The sequence below is a fragment of the Sphaerodactylus townsendi genome, linkage group LG02 (assembly GCF_021028975.2).
Source record: "Sphaerodactylus townsendi isolate TG3544 linkage group LG02, MPM_Stown_v2.3, whole genome shotgun sequence".
NCBI lineage: Eukaryota > Metazoa > Chordata > Lepidosauria > Squamata > Sphaerodactylidae > Sphaerodactylus > Sphaerodactylus townsendi.
In genome coordinates this window covers 106602985-106618749 of record NC_059426.1, presented here as the reverse complement: position 1 = coordinate 106618749, position 15765 = coordinate 106602985, and the positions used below count along the sequence as shown (strand labels likewise).

The 15765-nt window shown below is 40.3% G+C and overlaps 1 protein-coding gene across 2 annotated transcripts in view; it reads left to right on the top strand.

Annotated features, from left to right (window-relative positions):
- Positions 1-15765, top strand: part of SLC1A2 (solute carrier family 1 member 2) — a 137186-nt gene that overhangs the window by 99007 nt on the left and 22414 nt on the right. For both annotated transcript variants that reach the window (XM_048483364.1, XM_048483362.1), the window contains 5 exons: positions 4505-4667; positions 5731-5857; positions 8639-8872; positions 12074-12268; positions 12677-12811. In XM_048483364.1, coding sequence (XP_048339321.1) covers positions 4505-4667; positions 5731-5857; positions 8639-8872; positions 12074-12268; positions 12677-12811 — 854 coding nt within the window. The remainder of the gene's footprint in view (positions 1-4504; positions 4668-5730; positions 5858-8638; positions 8873-12073; positions 12269-12676; positions 12812-15765) is intronic.

The following is a 15765-nucleotide window of genomic DNA, read 5'->3' as shown; positions in this document are numbered from 1 at the left end:
TACTGTTAATTTTATGTATTTGTTGCTGATCTTATTTTGTAAGGTCTTATATGCTTCTGAAATGTTACAACCAAGTGTTCTTGAGTTGTGCAACAACAGTGTGGAATTAATATCCGGTGAAGAAAAGATCTCAGTATATTCAGAAAAAAGTCCATACACTTCTGCTGTTAGCCTTGCACAACCTCTAATAAGGTTTTTTTTTATTTTATGTATGCTATCTATTTATAGTCAACCATTCTCACTGGGACTCAAGGCAGATTACATAGATGGTATCCTTCACACTACATGAGAAGCAACTTGTGAAATTCTATCAGTTTTGGAGCAAACCTCTACAGGAGACCTTGAAGGCCAGAAGGGGTTGTGAAATAACTGTCCTCTTAGTTGACTGATCGCTTTTCATGGCCACCCTACCAGCCTGTCTGCTTGAAGAAGCACTGTCTGGTAGTGCTTCTTTCAATGGTTCCTGAGTCCAGTAGTCAAAAAGACGACCCATGTCTTTTTCTCAACTGATCCTAACCTTTCACAACTGGCACTGTGCAAAATGGGGATCCTCCATTCTCTCAAAGTGCTACCAGACCATGGAGGAATAGGGCATCTACGCTGACTAGCAGTTGAACACACCACTGTAGTCACCTTTTATAATTCATTCTGTCACCCTGGACTACTTCACCAAAATATATTAGCTGCTGGACTAGGCTATATTGCACTGTAAGCCTGAGCACTAACTAACCTCCTCTTGAACTTGACTCACTTGCTGTCATTTACTTTTTTCTGTTGCCTTAGCACAGGGGTCCCCAAACTTTTTAAACAGGGGGCCAGTTCACTGTCCCTCAGACTGTTGGAGGGCCGGACTAAAAAAAACTATGAACAAATTCCTATGCACAAATGATTGTAAAATGTTTGATTTCACCTTTCAGCCTTTCTGTCATGGTCTATTTTTAGAACAGTGACCAAAGTATGTCAAGTACAGGGTGGGCTCCAAATATTGTGGGGGAGGCTGTGGAATACCTTCCCCTGTAAAAAAAAAAAAAAGCAGAACTTTCCCAATGAAGCATTCCATCTAACCCAGGATCAGGTATCTTCCTGGGTTCTTTCCTCCCTAGCAGCCAGCGAGCGATTCACCAGTGGGAGTGCCAATGGGAGTGAGACGGAACAGAAAGCCTGAGAGCAACACATGGAGTAGCCGAGAGGGAAGGGCGGAGCAGGCATTGCCACATGTAAGGTTTCCAACTCTGGGTCAGAAAATGCATGGAGATTTGGGGGTGCCATCATGTAACTGCAATCAACAGCCGTTGGGGCCAGTTCCTCCTCTCCCTCGAGCCCCCACTGCACATGAATGGAGCCATCGCTGCCATGCCTGGCGGGCCGGATAAATGCCTTCAGGGGGCCACATTTGGCCCCCGGGCCGTAGTTTGGGGACCCCTGCCTTAGCACTAACCTGCAATTTACCTTCCCCCAAAACCTATACAACCTAACTTTTTTTTGGTAAAACTATACCTAAGCTTGGTTCAGTTAAAACTGTTTTTTATACAACCTAACTTTTTTTGGTAAAACTATACCTAAGCTTGGTTCAGTTAAAATTGTTTTTTAAAGCCTGCTTCTTTTTTTAAAAAATAGCTTATTTTATTTCATTTTACTTCATCTAAGTTTTTCAAGCCTATAAGGACAGCCTCTTTTTATCTAAAAATCAAACTAATCCCTAGTTTTTCTGAAAACCCGACTGCAGTTTTTAAAAAATAAAACTACCATGTTAGCCTAACCACCTAGTTTCAATTGTTTTGAAGCCCAAGTAAGCTTAATTTTTTAAAGTAACCCCCATGTTCTAATTATTTTTACAGCGCCTATATTATTATTAGTTTTGAAGCCTAACCAGAGTCAGCTTTTAAAAAGAAAACACACTGAACTCTACATCCAAAGGGTGTAGTTGGATTGGTACTCTGGCCTCTCAAAGGAATTTTTGCCAAAAAAATTTTTTGTAGAATCTTGTCGGAGAATACCTTAGCTTGGATGACTTTTGAGAAAAAGTCCTTTAGAATTGCAAGGTCACATTTTTCTCTCATCATAGTTTCATTAAGCTTTTAAAGTTGTACACAGATACCGGTATGTATTTTCTTATTTTTTTTAGTGTTCCTTTCCAGTCAGTCCTGTACATGCTGGGCCAGCATAGATGACCACAGGAATACAGTTTTACTGTAAAGTATGATAGTATATTAAGAAATATTCAGTATATAATGCTGATGATACATGGTAGGATCAACATATCCTGCCATGAATGGAAGTCAGCATGTTCTGAGTTTTTCATATAGCTGCCATATCTTGAACTGGCTTTGAGAAAATGCTTATCATCAGTAATATTTACAAGCCTCATAATTTTGCTTAGTTTTTGACAAGGACCACAACAATTTTTTTAATCTATTGCTTATTTACAAAATGTATACCATATCTTTTTGCCTTCATCAAGACTGTCAAGGTTGTCCTTTGCCCAATTAGATTCAATGCTGATTTTGTCAGGGACTCGCAAAATGAAATGGGGAAAAAACCCTTAGGTAATAACCAAATCTGAGTTTTAAAAATAAGCTGGAATGTTGGATCAGAGCTTCTGACATGATTCTCATGATCACTGTATTGTAAAACTGAACATTTTTAATGAAAAGGAGTACAAATGGAACTTTTAAAGCTCATTCTGTGTAAGGCTGGACATACTCAAGTAAAGCCGACTTTATGGAAAGGAACAAACTTTATTGATTCATATCACCCTAGTTACAGGGTGCTGGAACTGAGGGTTCTTGCCCTCAGTTCCAGTATATATAGGGTGTGTGGGTGGTCCTTTGGAGTGGCGGGAATCAGGGGAAAACAAAACTGAAACGGGAACTGGAATAGAAACTTAGGCTGTTCCTGCACGGGCGGAATACAGCGTACCAGGAACGCTAAAAACAGCGTCCCTGGGGAGGGGTTCGCACGGCCACTGCCGCTGCATCCCAAGCGAGGTTTTTCAGAAACAGCGGCTCCCTTGGCAGCGGCTGGAAGGCGCCATTCCCCCCTTTCCCGAATGCCTTACCGTCCCTGCGACCTTCCAGCGTGTCGCCCAGGCCAGGGGACACCCCCCGCCCTACAACTCCAGAGCTGTCGCGCAGGGCAGGGCGGGGTGTCCCCTGTCCTGGGCAACACGCCGGAAGGTCAGAGGAACGGTAAGGCATTTGGGGGACAGCGCAGCCTTGGCGCAGACTTCCCCACCCCTACTGGGACCATCCATGCGAACTATCCATGGCCTGAGACCCCCATACCTTAGGGACCGTCTCTCCTCTTATGTCCCCACTCGGCCTCTGCGCTTTGCAGAGGCCAACTTGTTGGAGGCTCCTGGCCCCTTGATAATACAACTGGCCTCTACCCAAGCCAGGGTTTTCTCTGCCGTGGCCTCTGCCCTGTGGAACACTCTGCCTCCTACCATCAGGGCCCTGCGGGACCTAGAGTAGTTCCGCAGAGCCTACTAAACAGAATTGTTCTGCCAGGCCTTTGTGGAGGCCGGTTGTTTAGATGCCACCCCCTATATATTGTTATAGTGGGCTGTGAAATACTCTTTTGTCCAATTCCCCTAGGGTAGAGGGGTAGGCTATATATCAAGTTGCCATCTTGATTTGTTTGTTGTGTCTGCTGTTCTGGTTTATGGTTTTAAATTTTTAATCTGTAAATTATGTTTTAATGCTATTTTATGTGTACCTGTACACCGCACAGAGCCCTTCGGTATAACAAATTTAACAAATAATTAAAATAATAATAATTAAAGTGGCAAACACTGTAAAACAGCATCGAACAAAACAGCTGGTGTAATTGTATGATTTGCTCTGTCATGATTCCACTAGCAGTGCCAGTTTAGCAGAACTGTGTATAGAAACTAATTTCTCTCTCATTTTTATTGAATATAAGCCTATGATGAAAGCTAAATCCACTTTGTACAGAGCTTAAAGAAATCTTTTTCCAAATTACGTAACTCAGGTTTTACCGGTTGAATAATTGAACCCTCTTGCATTGTTCACTGTTATCAGCAGGGCACAATGTGTTTCTTAGGACTGGTGAACTAATGTTTCAGAATACCCACTGTGTTTAGAACTGTGTCTTAGTTCTATCACCAGATACACCCTGTATTGACACAATGAACTTTGTATGTTTATCTAACCCCTTGCAGGTAGATTCTATATTAGTATATTCAGAAGTTTTTGTCTTATCAAGTCAAAATTCCCCTTTTTAGTGGAAGTAAACTAAAAAGGCAATTGTAAACTTCTTTATGAGTCCTTTTGGTAGAGAAATACAGCATATAAAAGCCAACTCTTTGTCTTTGTCCCACTCTGTGTCCCCATTTCGTCCACATTATACCCTATTTCTAATGCTAGTATACTAGTGGCCCAGTCCATAACCTTTGCACAAAGCAGTAGGCTTCATGTGAAAAAAGGGTAAATTTCTTTATTACATAACAAAGACATTTTGTATTGTCTTTTCACTTTGTCAGATTCAAACGGTCACCAAGAAAGTACTTGTCCCTCAAGACACTGAAGAACCAGCCAATGTTACAGAATCCATATTTGCTATGATGAATGAGACAGAAGTAACTCCAGAACCCGAAATGGTTATTAAGAAGGGCCTTGAGTTTAAGGATGGAATGAATGTTTTAGGTAAGAAAATAGTATTTTACCAGTATATAATGAACACGATCCCCCAATTTTTTAGCTTAACCTTTGGTTTCATCTCCTTAAAATAAATCAGAAAGGGGGAGGTGTGTTTCTGTGAATTTTGTTACATGGAAAATGTTACATGGAAAATGTAACTAATTTCATGTGACAGAAAACATTTTTGTGCTCCAAAGTGTGCAAGCATATATTTCTGTGTTTTACTTCTTCGTTGTTCTCATTTTGAGAATTAAATATTAACATTATCAACTGTTCTAACTCCCTTTTACTTTTCTTGGAGATTTACTGGATGATAAATCAAAGATATTTGTTTTTTTCTTTATGGAAGATATATGGAGTTACAAATCCTTGGAAACATATATTTAATGCACAGTTCTCCCACATTTTCACTTGACATGGGGATGGTAACTGGCTACTCATTTTCAAGATCAATTAATTACACTTACTAGCCCAATCTAGAGGGGGAGCTGAAACTACCGATGGAGGCAGCATGGGGCTGCGCTGACAGATTGGAATACTTACCCCAGTGAGGGGTAAATCTATTGGAGGGCAGCCACTGCCTCCCTCAACAGCGGGCAAGTATGGAGGAGAGATGTTTTTTCAACAGCAGCAAAATACATCCTTTTTATGTGCATTCATACATCTGTGAATGTGAGGCAAATACATTCCTGTTTGTGGAAAAGCATGCCAGTTTGTCAAAACTGTGTTCATCTAATCATTCAGTGGAAGCTCAGCTCCAAGTTATACACAAAAACCATTAATGAATTCCCATGCATTTCTGATATAATTTAACACCAATCTATGTATCTTATATGAAAAATCCTACAAAATATTGATTTATTATTTATTTAAATTATTATTTTTGTATAGGAAGGGATGATGTCTCTGGGGTTCCAGCAAGGTAGTAATAATATACATTGCATTTCAGTTACAGAATACAATGATATTGCTGTTAAGATTAGATACTAACAATACAGGAGTGAGTTCATGAGGTTAATAGGATTCTACACTTTGATAGTCTCTTTCAATTCTAGCATTCTTTCAATAGGTCTCATTGGGTTCTTCATTGCTTTTGGCATTGCAATGGGCAAAATGGGAGAACAAGCCAAGATGATGGTGGATTTCTTCAATATCTTGAATGAGATTGTAATGAAATTGGTGACCATGATCATGTGGTAAGTCTCAGTTCTCATCTTTAGAGACACACTAAATCCTGTTGTACTGAGTCTCATTTTGTATTTTAAGCATATTTATTTCTTCCTTTTTATTTAGGCCTCTGTTTTCTCCCTAATGGGGATCCAAAGCAGTCCACAACATGATTTGTCTCTTTTCCATGTTATCCTCCTACTTAACAAATCCTTTGTAAAAATAATAGGCTAGGAATGGGAAGAAAGAGTAATCTACTTTATACAATGTTTGCTTCTCTATAGAACTACTCAGATATTTTACTTCATATATACGACATTTATAGTGTTTTTTGTTGTTTTTTTTAAGTGTATCCTCAGGAAGTCACTTTTTTCTCTTCTGCTCCGATTATCTTTAGAATCATGGATTGTATTTAAATTCTACTTAATATTATATATCGGGCTCTGTTAATTCAAACTATATTCTGCACTATATGATCAGGGTATTTTGCCATTGTCTTGAGATTGTTACTTGCATTCAGAACCAGTTCTTCTTATTAATGGAGAAAATCATGGAAAATTCCTACAACCAGGTAGTTATCAGGCCTAATTTGATAAAACTCTCATTTTGACAGTGAAGATTGTAGCTGGTCAGAAACCATTTAAATGCTAATAGAATTTGTGAAAACTCATACAGGGACTCAAAAGCATCCCATTATATGAATATTTGGGCAGCGTTTTTGGCAACAACATCACCATGATTGCATAGTCTTTTAAGCAACAATTATGAACTTGTTACTAGGGGTAACGGTTTAAATAATAAAAGCTCAAAGCTCAAGTCGAAAAGAAATAAAGTTCTGAACAACTTTATTTAGCCAACTTCGGGCAGAGACAGGGTCAGGGGAGCCATGCAAAATGGCAGTGGGTTTTCACTTTTATAGTATTAATGACAAGTTACAACAAAATGGCAGCAAGGAATACACCCCAAAGTACTGTGGGGCCAGGGCTGCTCTCTGGTCCTACACAGCTGAGTTAGTTTTAAGAAAAACTAAGTTAGAAATAAGAGCAAAAGACATCTGACATTAGAAAACAAACAAACAGTTTTACTTAGCAGAATTTAGATCAGTTACAGGAGGTTGACTCTCCCGGGTGGCTCTCAAAAGAAGGCGTAATCGGAATTTAAGGAACTTATTCACCAGAATACAGATAAGGATTACAGAGGAGGTTTGGACTCCTCTCCTCGGAGGGAGGAGGCCCTGAATTGCTCTCAGAAAGCAGAATGACACGCCCTCTATCTACGAAAAGACCCCCCAGTCTTTAAAGTTACAGAATACAGACGTCACATAGTTCAACCCTTACGTTCCACATATTATAATCCATACCTCTCACGTGCTACAAGCATGTACCTTAAAAATCTAATTGGTCAGAATCTGTCTCCTGGTCACAGTAAGACAGCCTATATTTCTACGTATTCACATTCCTTCTGTAATTCAAACGCTGCTTGCTGTTAGCTTATGCCCTCTACGCATATGCAAAGGACAGTAATAAAGTTTGCTTGCTGTCTCCAAGAAAAACCCGTTTTGCTAAGTTTCTCCCAGAGAGATATGTCCCTAGTTCTGACTCTACATACTTTTAGATCATAAAACTTCTCTTCCCAGCTTGAAATGTTAAAACATGATTCTAACAATTATACAATGATTCTAAGACAATAGAATTATAGTAAAATACTAATACATGTGAATTACTCTCATTATCATTTCTCTGTGCTCATTTAACTATATAGAAAAACCACTTTTTCCTTATTTAACTAATCACATTCATTTCTAACCCAAAAACAGAGTAATAAAATGCATCTTGTCTTCTGTCACGTAGTAGCCTGTAGTTACAAGATCCTAAAGATGTTATCTTGCTTGCCAGCATAGTCATTGACAAGCTGCTGGTAACATGCAGGCTTTTGGGTCACTTACACAGAAGCTCCCATTTTGATTCATCAATCCTTGGTTCAGGCACTTGATTAAATACAATTTTTATACACATTCTGATCCGTTCCCACAGTACCTACATCATCAATCAATCATACAAAAGGTGGAGATTTTCCCTGTTCCCACAATATTTTGGGGTTGACCAAAGTTTCTATTGGAAGATGTCAGCATTTCATCTTTTGACGTATAGTGAACCAAGAACCTTTGTTTCCTCTTATCACTAATGTTTCTTGTTGCCCTGTTCCTTAAACAAGGAGTTTGAACATTCCCATAGGCCTTTCTATTGTTTTAGGAAGGGGGCAACTTTTAAAGTATCTTCTGGGTACAACAGGGTCTCAGAAACAGTTTCGTATGCACATTTTGTATAACTGTGAACAAAGAGGCACCTTTGGAGTTATTTAGCTGAATTAGCATTATTAGTAAAGGTTTAAGGCCTGCATGATTTCTTTGGTCAGCAGCTTTTTATGGTTGCCAGCTCTCCATTATAAGGAAAAAATAATGGAGGGAAAGAAAAGTTTATCTTTCCTTTATGAATCCAAAATCCTTTTCCCTTTCTCTTATATTTTCTTTATTGCTCTCACTTTCTATCACTTGCTGTTTCTTCCTTTCTTTCACTCTTTTTCCTTCTGTGCTTACAAACTTATAAATGATAGAGAAATGTAGGGGTAGTTGAAGGTAATAACCTTAAATCAGATAATCCAGAAGCTCAACTAAATTTTTAGTGTATTCATGTTTGTTGTAACATTCGAGTAGATAATTGGGGTCATGTTTTGTTTTGAGCCAGATATAACTCTGCGGTGGCATTCCTGCATCTTTGAAATTGGTTACCTTTTCTATTTTTGTCTTTTAGGTATTCTCCATTGGGCATTGCCTGTCTCATCTGCGGGAAAATCATTGCAATCAAGGACTTGGAAGTAGTTGCTAGGCAACTAGGCATGTACATGGTAACTGTGATCATAGGCCTTGTCATCCATGGAGGGATATTCTTACCTTTATTGTACTTTGTTGTAACAAGGAAAAATCCCTTCTCATTCTTTGCTGGCATCTTCCAAGCATGGATTACTGCTCTGGGCACTGCTTCAAGGTATTCAATATAAAATGCCATATATTAGTGTAGTTAACAAGGGATTCAGTTTCACAGTAATGCTTTGTTTACAATATGTACCCCAGGTGGCTGTTCAAAATCTCACTGCATGGATTTTAACCAGAAAGCATTAAGTTACTGGATATTTTCAGAAATATCAATTATTTTATTTGGGGTTTTTAACAAATCAGTTTGGATGAGCAAGCACTAATATACAGCTTCACAGTACATTTCTAAGAACACTTCTCTAGGACCCCCATTGAATAAAACTACATAGATCCTGAGTACATAGCATGGCTTAGGATTGCTTCCTCAGCAAATATCTCATTATATAATATTTTAATAGTTGTTATTAGCTAATCAGTGTATCTACCAATGTACTGTATTTACTTAAAAGATGATTTTTTTCCAGATGAGCCATCAAAACCTTTTTGTGTATAACTTTTTTTATGGAAGGTTGCTTACCGTGAGTGTCATCTTGCTTTCAGGTAAATAGGGTAAAAATCAAACAATAGAGTCTATTGTCCCATTGCTTCCCAACTTCGTTTGCGCAGTGTGCATGCATGTATGAATATACCTGGTTCTTTTTGATCATTGCCATTGCAATGTTTGATCTCATCTGGCAGCCTTCCTCTGTGAAGCAAATAACTTCTTGTGCACTGAGCTGGTAGCCTTGCCAATCTCCTTAAGCTTTCTCTTCAGTGCTACTGCAGCTTCTGGCTTTTCCTGGCCTCCATTTCCTAAAGACTTGCAAGGAAGGCCAGTATCCTAACTTTTAGGCAAGATTTCTTTCAGCTTTTCCAACAGAATCTAGTAGCAGCATAGAGCCCTATTATGTTTCAGATTTCTTCCCCAGCATCCAGTTTTTACTTCTCTTTTAACTGGGGTCTGTCCTAATTGACCTCTCCTTTGAGTTAGCTGGTTCCTATGGCAACTGGAACTAGTTAGCAGTCTGTTTTTCCTTGAGTTTTTCTCGCACAAGTTTCACAACACCTCTGAATAGCTGTTGTTTTGTTTGGCATGTTACTATCTAATATCTAGCCAGCCTGTTTTCTACAGCTTTATGGGGTTCAAGTTTGCTTTAAGTCAAAGAACAACAGCACATCTGAGTGAGAAGCTTCTCAGTTCAGGAATGCTGTTTCAAAAAACAAAAAGGCTGAGCATAACCTGCCCATTTCCATTGGCTTAAGAAACTATATTTTTGGACTAAAGGTCTATGTAAATCTAGCAGCAGTTTTCCTACTGTGGGCTAACCAATGGTCCCTGGGAAACCTTAAGCAGGGCAAGAGAACAAGTTGTTCTCCCCTATTGTTGTCCCAACAATTGGAATTCACTGGCATACTGCTTTTGATCATGGAGGCTCCATGCTGATCAGCTCTGTACAGACTGGTCCACCATAGGTTTTTTTTTCTAATTCCCTTTTAAAGTCATCTAATGTTGTCATGACTGCATGTTGTGGCAACAAGTTTAATAAATTATGCATTCTTCTTCTTACTCTCTATGGATCATACTGAGGGGTAATTCAGCACGTGCAGATTCAAATCAGAGAAACATCTAGAACCAAACATAAAAATATTTGTTCAGCTCTGGATCAAACCATTGAGAGCATAATGTAGCCATGTACTTGCTCAGGGTGGGTCCACACTTCCCAGTTCTTTTTTGCCTGCCAGAGTGGTGACATCAGAACTCCTCCTAGCAACTTGTATGAGCTGGAATTAGGCTTACCAGTTCCAGGTTGGAAAATACCTGGAGATTTGGAGACTGAGTAAGGCATAGTTTGAAGAGAGGAGGAACGTCCGTTGGGTATAATGCCATACAGTTCACAAAAGTGGCCATTTTCTCCAGGTGAACTGATGTCCAAAACCTGGAGATCAGTTGTAATAGCAGGAAATCTCTAGCTGCAGTCAACCCTATCTGGGAGTGGGAATACATAATGGTAGATAGGATACATGAGTAGGTGAAAAGTGCCATCAAGTCATAGCCAATGCTCAGTGACCCCAGCATGGAGTTTTCAAGGCAAATGGGAAATAGAGGTGTTATGTCACTGCCTTCCTCTTCAGAGTCTTCCTTGATGGTCTCCCTTTCAAGTACCAAACCTGCATAGCTTCCAAGATCTGGTGAAACTGGGCTAAACTATGCTGCCTTTCCTTCTGCCACAGGATACACATTAAAGTTTAAATTTCAGACACTTTTTTGAGTGATCTTCATTTTCTATATTTGAGGAACCTGGCAGGGTCCTCTCTTCGGGGGTTTAGGGACTGGTTCTTCCACCCTCTGAAGAATACAAGCCAATTTCAAATTCTACTTTCTTCTTTTAAAAATTAGGATAATTGCAAATGAAAAGTTGAGTCTATGGACGAGGGAAATTTTGATATTTTTTCAATAATTTTTGATGTGATCTATCAAAATGTAAAATTTTAAAAATCAATTGATTTCAGAAGTAAAGTGTAAAGCATATAAATACTTCCTCCACTGAAATAAATGGTACTAGAAAGAGTTTGTATTTGGCTGATGATCTGTGTATCCACATAAATCACAATTCTTGTAGGAATTTGGTGTTATAACCTGTTCCACATAAAGACCTAAGTAAAATTCATCCACCATTTCCTTCTGCTCCTCTCCATGTGCTCCAAGGATCTTGGGGGAAAATATCATGATTTATTTTATTATTGTTAAATGCTGATAAGTCAGTGACTGTGTGGCAAGGCTCTGTTTAGCAGAAACAGAGCAAACCTATTTTTGTAGAAGTCTATCCTATTGTATACATGAAATTTTCTTGTGTTTCCAGAGTTGTGCAATAAGGGCATTAAGGAACTCCCATCTTCTGTGCACCTGTATAGTCATTACAGCTAGCACACAAAAAACAGAAGGGAAATTGAAACCCAACCTATATAATGAGCCAGTAGCCAAAAAAAAGGAGGCAAAAAGCATTAGGAATAATTAAAGTTAATAATATTAAAATATATAATAAATATTTTGTTCTGGAAATGAAGAAGACTTACATATTCCATAGGTAAGTTCTGTGAATACTTAATGTTATATGATGATCGTAGCCTGACAACTCCTCTGTACATGTATATACTCAGACTCAGTGCCAGTCACCCATGTGGAAGCACCCTATGTAATATCTTGTCACAAATTAAGAATCTAATAGGTAACTTCCCTCCATCCCCTCCCCTTTCCTTTTTCTTGAATCATCAGTGCTGGTACATTACCAGTTACCTTCCGCTGCCTAGAAGAAAACTTGGGCATTGATAAGCGTGTGACAAGATTTGTCTTACCTGTGGGAGCCACTATTAACATGGATGGGACTGCCCTTTATGAAGCAGTGGCTGCCATCTTCATTGCACAAATGAATGGAGTTGTCTTGGATAGTGGACAGATAGTCACTGTCAGGTGAGTTTCTTGCCCTATGATGGGAAATAGTAAATATTAGTGAGTTATCATTTGTTATAATGCAGGCAAATGGAAAGCACTTTCATTAAGCTAGTTTTAATTAAAATGAATCACACTTTGCTCTTGTATTGATCAAAAATAGAAATAAAATCTTTAAAAACCTACTGGGAGCACAGATATTTGCAATAATTAATATTATTTTGCTATTTAAATAACCTGTGTGTTAATCAAGAACCATATCTAGTACTCTGCCAGAAGGCTGTGTAACATACTATATTAAATACAGTATTTCTATAGATTTCAAAATGAGTCACAGCCAAGAAGCCATGGGTGTGCAGTTCCAGTACTGATACAAGAAATACTAACAGAAATATTTGTGTTAATAAACAAATGTCCTTACTATTTCAGTCTGACGGCCACCCTTGCAAGTGTCGGTGCTGCCAGTATACCAAGTGCAGGACTGGTTACCATGCTTCTCATCCTCACTGCAGTGGGTCTTCCCACTCAGGACATCAGCTTACTTGTTGCTGTAGATTGGCTCTTGTAAGTATTATTGACAATATTGTTTCTTCAATCATGTGGCATGCCTACCTGTTCATGTTGCAGTTTCCTCACAATGAAGCCCCTTGACAAGCACACTTAAGCCAGCACCATGATTTTTACTACTGACCAATATCTATACAGCACTGCATTCTGGGAAATGCAGGTGATCTGTTTCTGGTTTAAGTTTGCAAGACTAGAGTGAAAGGATGCAAACGAATTCTGCTGACAATTCTTATATCCCGCTTTAAGGCCAATTCACATATTGCAAGTGCTTCCTAGATCTGTGTGGGCCCGTTTGGGTCATGTGCATTCAACCTTTCCCACCATACCATTGTCCTCACCTGAAAAAGCCTCAGGAAGTTACTATTTGCCCTACTGGGAAATGTACGGGTAATGAGAGCTACATGGAAATTTTCCCCACAGGGCAAATAACATTCTCTGAGGCCATTTTATATCAGGAAAAAAAGAATGGGAGAGGACACTAATAACCCAATAAAGTAGCCCCAGGCAGCCATGGATGGCACCGCTCCTGTGCTGCTTTGCCACTGTGCCTCCTCCAGAAGGCTTTCAGGTGCTGCAGGGAGGGGAAAAAAAACAAAGAACTTCCCCAGCTGCTGGAAAGCCCTCCATAGGTGGTGTAAGTTCAGGATGCTGACCACGGTGCCTGCAGTGCGAAAACCCCAGGTGGGAGCCAACTATTTGGCTCCACCTTTGGAAATGCCCTGACTTGCCCTGTTCCTGAATTGGCATCCAAGCAGATGCTACACAGCTCAGAACATCAGCCTTCCAGATTAGGTGCCACTGTGGTCTGCAGTGCCTGCCCACCTACCAATTTGCCCACCTCACCAGAGCATTTGCCAAATTTTGCTGTCTCCACTGACCCCACCCCCATTTCCATGGATTGGGCTGCCAGCTCCTCTTGCACCATGGTCATCCAAATTAGGCTTACTTATTCCTGGAAAGTACAGAACTCTCAGTGAATGTGCAATTCAAAGTCCTTGTGGCGGCCACGAAGACTTTGTAACATGTAAATTAGCCTTTGGTCTGCATTTTTCCATCTTCAGCGGGCCCAGCGGCTGGCCCCCTTCCTCTCTCAGATGGATCTAGCCACTGTGATCCATGCAACAGTCACCTCCAGGTTAGACTGTTGTAACTCGCTCTGTGCAGGCCTTCCCTTGCACCTGATCCGGAAATTGAAGCTGGTCCAACATGCTGCGGCCCATTTGCTCACAGGGGATGCCTTTAGAGATCACATATGGCCTGTGTTGCACTGCCTGCATTGGCTTCCGGTTGAGTTCTGAATCACTTTCAAGGTGTTGGTGTTAACCTTTAAGGCTTTACGCAGCCCTCGTATCTTCGGGACCGTCTTACCCCACATGTCCCAGTTCGCCCTCTGCGCTCAGCAGAGGCCAATTTGCTGGTGGTCCCCGGCCCCTCAATGATGTGGCTGGCCTCCACTAGGGCCAGAGCCTTTATGGCTCTGGCCCCGGCCTAGTGGAACTCTCTTCCTCCAGCTGTCCGGGCCCTGCGGGACCTTGGTGAGTTCCGCAGGCTCTGTAAAACCGAGTTTTACCAGGCTTTTAGTGAAACCAGCTGCTGATGTGGCGCCCTTCGGTAGTCCCCTTTTTGGTGGTCCCCATAACATCTGAGGGACCTACCGTCCCTCTCTGTGTGGGGAGGGTTTAGTGACTGGAAGCAAGGAATGCTGTGTTTTATAGGGGTTTTTAGTTGTTTTAATACCAATAGAGCCGTATGTTTATACATGTTATACATGTCTTCTTACTTGATGTTAACCGCCCAGAGCCCTTTGGGAGAGGGCGGTATACAAAATTACTACTGCTGCTGCTGCTGCTGCTGCTGCTGCTGCTGCTGCTACTACTACTACTACTACTACTACTACTACTAATAATAATAATAATAATAATAATAATAATAATAATAATAATAGTCAGTCAGTGAGTCAGTGAGTGGTATTTCGTGTTTGTAGATATAGATATCAGTTATCTCCAAGACAGCCAGATGAGAACATCATTTGTAGAACTACATCTTTACCCCACTGGAATAAGAAAGTATACTATAATCCTGACTACAGGAGTGCCAAGGATGCATTTCACAGGTCTGGCTGTAATCATGTGCTTGCACATACAGTCTAGTCTGTAGGTTGCCTTATCTATATAATCTGGTCTTTTTAGCTGTTACAGATGTCTGTATATGTCTTCTTCTTTTTTGTCCCATGGAGTGGGATCTAATGCAGATTCTGCAGAACAGCTACATATTTGACCTGGCACTTCATTCTTTGGTCTGCACTTCTTTGTCAAGTTTCTAAACAGCTGTATACTTAAAAGAGCTAGTTTATTAAATAAACTAGCATATTAAATAATTCCAATGTGATGGATTATCAGTTGTTATAGCTAGCCTACAATTCTGTAGGTCATTGCTCACATGGTGTAGTGGTTAAGAGCAGTAGACTCTATTCTGGAGAACTAGGTTTAAGTCCCTGGTCCTCCATTTGAGTGGTGAATTCTAATTTGATGAACTGGATTTGTTTCCTCACTCCTACACATGAAGCCTGCTGAGTGACCTTGTGCTTGTTACAGTTCTCTGAGAACTCTCTCAGTCCCACCTACCTCAAAGATAGGAGCCGCGTGGTGTAGTGGTTAAGTGCTTGCACTGCCACTCGCACAGTCAGGAGTTCGAGCCCCCTGTGGGTCAGATATCCTGGCAGCTGACTCACGGTCAACTCAGCCATCCATCCATTCCTTGGTCGGTAAATGAGTACCTAACACATAGCTAGGGAGTAAAGAATAGCCGGGGAAAGCAATGGCAAACTACCCCACAAAAACAGCTTGCCTATGAAATCACTGCTTGCAGTGGTACCCCAGGGTTGGACACGACTGAAAAGGAAACTTTACCTCAAAGATGTTTGTTGTGGAGAGAGGAAGGGAAGGAGTTTG